General features: G+C 43.7%; 1 protein-coding gene and 4 non-coding genes across 5 annotated transcripts; all 5 read left to right on the top strand.

The window, feature by feature from the left end:
• Nucleotides 1–549: 549 nt before the first annotated feature.
• Nucleotides 550–6,108, top strand: hspa8 (heat shock protein 8). The gene is given in 9 exon segments (NM_001124232.1): nt 550–620; nt 2,434–2,643; nt 2,887–3,092; nt 3,193–3,345; nt 3,569–4,124; nt 4,352–4,554; nt 4,774–4,972; nt 5,202–5,434; nt 5,632–6,108. Coding segments are annotated over 8 exon segments (1,956 nt in total). The 5' UTR covers nt 550–620; nt 2,434–2,438; the 3' UTR covers nt 5,833–6,108.
• Nucleotides 2,724–2,817, top strand: LOC118937901. The gene has a single exon (XR_005035310.1). It is a non-coding gene; the product is annotated as a small nucleolar RNA SNORD14 (small nucleolar RNA).
• On the top strand, nt 3,403–3,496 carry LOC118937905. The gene has a single exon (XR_005035314.1). It is a non-coding gene; the product is annotated as a small nucleolar RNA SNORD14 (small nucleolar RNA).
• LOC118937903 lies at nt 4,194–4,287 on the top strand. Its single transcript, XR_005035312.1, has one exon. It is a non-coding gene; the product is annotated as a small nucleolar RNA SNORD14 (small nucleolar RNA).
• On the top strand, nt 5,044–5,137 carry LOC118937902. The gene has a single exon (XR_005035311.1). It is a non-coding gene; the product is annotated as a small nucleolar RNA SNORD14 (small nucleolar RNA).
• Nucleotides 6,109–6,397: the final 289 nt, after the last annotated feature.

Below are 6,397 nucleotides of genomic sequence, written 5' to 3'. Positions count from 1 at the left end.
TCCCCATACTGTATTTATTTATTTATCTTGCTCCTTTGCACCTCAGTATCTCTACTTGCACATTCATCTTCTGCACATCTAACATTCCAGTGTTTAATTGCTCTATTGTAATTACTTCGCCACCATGGCCTATTTATTGCCTTAACGCTCTTATCTTACCTCATTTGCACTCACTGCATTCTTTTTCTACTGTATTATTGACTGTATGTTTTGTTTATTCCATGTGTAACTCTGTGTTGTTGTAAATGTCGAACTGCTATGATTTATCTTGGCCAGGTCGCAGTTGCAAATGAGAACTTGTTCTCAACTAACCTACCTGGTTAAATAAAGGTTAAATAAAGGTTAAATAAAAAAATAAATAAATAAAAAGTGTATCCGGTGCGAACGCAACCCGACGTCTTCATGGGAAGTGGGAGGGAGCAACAGCCTGTGTTTTTATTGGTATTTTGGAATGTCAAGTTGAATCCTGAGCTATGATTGGTTGCCTTGCCGTTTATATAGTAATGGTAGACTTATCCTTCCTTCTTTCTCTCACAACACACAAGGCGAAGAAAGGGAGGCTTCGCCATTGTTCAACTCCGATCAACATCAGCATCACCTTCGGTCAAATAATTTATTCGGTAAGTAAGAAGTAGTTTAATTTAATAGTAATGTAATAAAGAAAGCCTTTTTTTTTTAGTTCACCGTAATTTATTTTGCTGACCACAAGCAGGTACCTCTTATATCCGGAAGACAAGGCTGGCTAACGTAAATTAACTACTTGGCCTTGTAGTTTTAACTAATATCACCTAGTCGACAAATTAAACCTTGTAAAACTTACCTAACTGATCTAGCTTTAACTCGGAATTACTGCAATATATTTACATGTTCTATCCTATTTGATATCATTTAATTGTTAACGTTGGGCAACTAGTTAGCTTTTGGTTGGCCTTTGCTTGCTAACTAATCGGTCATCCTTTAATGTCGTGGTTAATATCACAGCTAATAATTATTTGATTGACATTCGATCGACAGTTTCAAACAGTTTTGTCACTGCGCTAGGTAACAACGGTTGTATGCGGTATACCAGGATATGGCGCGCGACCACCCTCGTGTTCGGCCTAGTTCTAGAACGTTCTAGAGACTCTGCACCCCGCGTGATGTGACGCACAAAAGGACGTCCGTAGTTCTTTCTGAAGTGTAATACCGGTACATACCGTTATCTGTTGCTGAAGTTGGTGTCGACATGAGCACCTTATCTTGAATTAAACCGTTTTATTGGTTAGTCGATACTTTAGTTTTGCTGACCTTATTCTCATAGGCTGTTATATCTTAAGATCTCTTTATAGCGATCACTATTTTGAGCGAAGGACTTAAAATAAGGGAAGTTTATTGTTTTTCTAGTCAATGGTATCAAATCAATTGAATTAACTTTTTGGGCGACCTGACGGTAATTCGCATGCGAGTTATAGAGCTCTCATTGAAAGTCTTAAAAGCGGAGGGTCTGATATAGGTGCGCCATTTCTATGCTTCCGGGTCACAAGCTTCTTTCTGCTTCTACTTTCTATTTTCTGAAAGTATTTTTGGCTTTGGAAAAAAATTCAGTAGTTTCGATGGTGCGACCGGTCTACCCTATAGCTGTTGCATAAACTGTATTTGGGAAAATATCAGTTTTGGCAACCAGGTAATGGCTGCGGTTTATGCTTAGTGGCTTTAAATGTAACTTATTATTTCAAACCACTAATTGACTGACTTTGGTTCAATTATTTGAGGAATATTTTCCCCTGTGAGCTCAGTGCGCTCGCTGCCGTTTCTTGGGTGAAATCAGATCCAGCCTGAACTGTGCCATGTAGTAGGTAGTTTGTAACTTCCAACGGGCCAATTTCCTACACATTTGAGAACATGTGGTAATTAACCACAATGACTAATTGTTTATCTACATTCATCCCTGCCCCTGAGGCAAATGGCACTATGGAGTGCCTGAGGTGGCAAAATGTAAATCTGGAACTATCCCTGACAACCAATGTCAATGTAGCTACAGGGTTCGACTTCGTATAATGATTTCATGTCTCGGAACAATGACGGGAGTGGAGGTGTTTTGCTTTTTCGGTGAAGATGTCCAATGACCATCAAACAAAATCAGGACTCTACCATACTACTTGACAATACAATGTCGCATCAATCTTACTCGGTTAGGTTGAGGAATACCATTGTGAATGTGAACACGAATTTAGCAGTTTTCAAAGACCTGTCCCACATTGGAACATTCCTAGGATGGTACTTGAGTCTACAATGTGCAGTTGGGCCTAGAGGGGTAACTAATGTTTACAAATGACCAATGTATTTTGATGACCACATTGGCTTCTAGTGACTGCTGATATTTTTACTGCGTTTGTTGTATTCTTGCATAGTGTCCATTTGTTACCTAACACCATGCTGTTCTTCATTGTCCAGGTAACATGTCTAAGGGACCAGCAGTCGGCATCGATCTCGGGACCACCTACTCCTGCGTGGGTGTGTTCCAGCATGGCAAGGTTGAAATCATTGCCAACGACCAAGGCAACAGGACCACTCCAAGCTACGTTGCCTTCACTGACTCTGAGAGGCTCATCGGTGATGCTGCCAAGAATCAGGTTGCCATGAACCCCTGCAACACAGTATTCGGTACGTTTTTACATTCTGGTAATGTCTCCTAAAATAGGTAGATTGTTATTTATAATTTTTGACTTTGTGGCAATGCTTGTTCACTGTGATGAAGTTTATTCCTGCCATTCGTAGTTTCCACCAGAGGTTGAAAGACCAAAGATGGCCCAATACCTTCCTTGGATGTCTGAGTGATACGCCATTTAACTCACTTGACTCTATCGCTGTAGAAAATGCTAAATCTAACTGGCTGTCTTGTTGCAGATGCTAAGAGACTGATTGGCCGCAGGTTTGATGATGGAGTTGTTCAATCGGACATGAAGCATTGGCCCTTTGAAGTTATCAATGATTCTACTCGGCCTAAGCTCCAAGTTGAATACAAAGGAGAGACTAAGTCCTTCTACCCAGAAGAAATTTCATCTATGGTTCTGGTCAAGATGAAGGAGATTGCTGAGGCCTACCTTGGGAAAGTAAGTATTGTGTGGCTGGTTCTGTAACAGGAAGGTGTTTTTAGTTTACCATGACTGGTCTATTGGATTATTCAAATGCATGTACATTTTTTCTCCCTAGACTGTCAACAATGCTGTTGTTACCGTACCTGCCTACTTCAATGACTCCCAGCGCCAGGCAACCAAAGATGCTGGTACCATCTCGGGGCTGAATGTGCTGCGTATCATCAATGAGCCAACTGCTGCTGCCATTGCCTACGGCCTGGACAAGAAGGTTAACTCCATTACTTGATATTTTTTCTGTTGAAAAGGACTGCAATGCAGCGCTTATTTGCTGTGATGAAGTTTACTCCTGCCATTCGTAGTTTCCACCAGAGGTTGAAAGACCAAAGATGGCCCAATACCTTCCTTGGATGTCTGAGCGAATATTTAACCATGTCATAGATCAGGGCTTGCTTGTACTCATTGCAAATACTGAATGTTTTCTTCTGTTTCAGGTCGGTGCTGAAAGGAATGTCCTTATCTTTGATCTGGGTGGCGGCACCTTTGACGTGTCCATCTTGACCATCGAGGATGGCATCTTTGAGGTCAAGTCCACTGCTGGAGACACTCATCTGGGTGGAGAAGACTTTGACAACCGCATGGTCAACCACTTCATCGCGGAGTTCAAACGCAAGTACAAGAAAGACATCAGCGACAACAAGAGGGCTGTTCGCCGTCTCCGCACCGCATGTGAGAGGGCAAAGCGCACCCTGTCCTCCAGCACCCAGGCCAGCATCGAGATCGACTCTTTGTACGAGGGAATCGACTTCTACACCTCCATCACCAGGGCTCGCTTTGAGGAGCTCAATGCAGACCTTTTCCGTGGCACCCTTGACCCAGTGGAGAAATCCCTCCGCGACGCCAAGATGGACAAAGCCCAGGTACACGACATCGTCCTGGTCGGAGGCTCCACTCGTATCCCCAAGATCCAGAAACTGCTCCAAGATTTCTTCAACGGCAAAGAGCTCAACAAAAGCATCAACCCCGACGAAGCTGTGGCCTATGGCGCAGGTGAATCACTGATAATCTTGTTTGCTCTGTGGCCAATGGGCTTCTATAATGAGCCTTAAATCAATAGTTTCGCCGTGATGAAGTTTAATCCTGCCATTCGTAGTTTCCACCAGAGGTTGAAAGACCAAAGATGGCCCAATACCTTCCTTGGATGTCTGAGCGACAATGGCACAGTGCGTCTACAGTAATGTTTTTCCATGTGTCTAACCTCCCATTCTCATTTTCAGCTGTCCAGGCAGCCATACTCTCAGGTGACAAGTCTGAGAATGTCCAGGACCTGCTTTTGCTGGACGTCACACCCCTCTCCCTGGGTATTGAGACCGCTGGAGGTGTCATGACCGTCCTGATCAAACGTAACACCACCATCCCAACCAAGCAGACTCAGACCTTCACCACCTACTCAGACAACCAGCCTGGTGTGCTCATTCAGGTGAGGGGGGCCTGCAAGAAATGTCAATTTCAGGGCAATGTTTCCTCATTCCTTTGGCCACTATCTGATGCCGTTTACTCCTGCAATTTGTTGTTTCCACCAGCGGTTGAAAGACCAAAGATTGCCCAAAAGTCCTTGGATGTCTTGAGCGGCTTTTGGTGAAATGTACTTCTCATTTGAAGACATGTATGTTTTGCTAATATTGACTGTATCCTCCAGGTGTATGAGGGTGAGAGGGCCATGACCAAGGACAACAACCTGTTGGGCAAGTTTGAGCTGACTGGAATCCCCCCTGCACCTCGCGGTGTTCCTCAGATTGAGGTCACATTTGACATTGATGCTAACGGCATCATGAACGTGTCTGCTGCTGACAAGAGCACTGGGAAGGAGAACAAGATCACCATCACAAATGACAAGGGTAATGTTGGATGGCATTGTAGTTTAACACTGGAAAATGGGCTATGGTTACTAGCCCTGGCCCCAATAGTTTCGCTGTGATGAAGTTTACTCCTGCCATTCGTAGTTTCCACCAGAGGTCGAAAGACCAAAGATGGCCCAATACCTTCCTTGGATGTCTGAGCGACAAATCTAGTACAGTTAATTGTAGTTTAGGTCAAACATTGGTTGATTTGATTATTTTCCATTAGGTCGCCTGAGCAAGGAGGACATTGAGCGCATGGTCCAGGAGGCTGAGAAGTACAAGTGTGAGGATGATGTGCAGCGTGACAAGGTCTCTTCTAAGAACTCCCTAGAGTCCTACGCTTTCAACATGAAGTCTACTGTGGAGGATGAGAAACTGCAGGGGAAAATCAGTGACGAGGACAAGACTAAGATTCTGGAGAAGTGCAACGAGGTCATCGGGTGGCTGGACAAGAACCAGGTAAGAATTTAATTGGGGTGACTTGTACTGTCTTGGACCACTTGCTGTGATGAAGTTTACTCCTGCCATTCGTAGTTTCCACCAGAGGTCGAAAGACCAAAGATGGCCCAATACCTTCCTTGGATGTCTGAGCGACTTAAGTGAAATATATTGAGATCTTCAAGTCGTATGTTTTGCTAATTTTTTGCATTTCTCAGACTGCTGAGAAGGAAGAGTATGAGCACCACCAGAAGGAGTTGGAGAAGGTGTGCAACCCCATCATCACCAAGCTGTACCAGGGTGCTGGTGGGATGCCCGGCGGTATGCCTGAGGGCATGGCTGGCGGATTCCCTGGAGCTGGTGGTGCTGCTCCTGGAGGTGGTGGATCATCTGGACCAACCATTGAGGAAGTCGACTAAACATTCCATTGTTTCTGCAACTACCTCCCCCTAACAAGCAAAGTTTGAAATGTGTTCTACCCTCTTGTGTCTGAGTCTCGTGACTTGTCAAGGAGTGAAATTTGAATAAAGGTTGGGGGATCACATATTTTTCAACTTTGTTTGCTACGCAACAGGGAACAGTAATTTTCTGTTAGCACAACTAAGCTGTCAAATTTCACATGTGTATTTTCTCAGTTGTCATCTGCCTTTGTCACAATGCCTTTAGGACAAAATAAAATATACGGTGACCTTCCACCTTTACTTCTAAATGTTTGGGTCCTTTACACTACTTTGGAAAAGGGAAGATGTTAGGAAGGGCCATATTTTGGTCAATATTGTCATGACAAAGTTCAATATTGCTTGTAGCTTCCCACAAACTTCCAGCTGCTAGACCAGTGTAAAGATGTCTTTGAGGTCCTGCGTCCATTCATACCTGACCAATTTTTTTTTGAATGTGGTAGTGCTTCATATCTATACCATTGGAAACACATCAATTGCTTTAAGTGACTACCGAGTCATTTTGGTAAATTATCCTCGTGTGCCT

The sequence above is a fragment of the Oncorhynchus mykiss genome, chromosome 12, assembly GCF_013265735.2.
Source record: "Oncorhynchus mykiss isolate Arlee chromosome 12, USDA_OmykA_1.1, whole genome shotgun sequence".
Classification (NCBI taxonomy): Eukaryota; Metazoa; Chordata; class Actinopteri; order Salmoniformes; family Salmonidae; genus Oncorhynchus; species Oncorhynchus mykiss.
The sequence above is the reverse complement of the archived record's forward strand: the minus strand, read 5'-3'. Positions and strand labels throughout refer to the sequence as shown.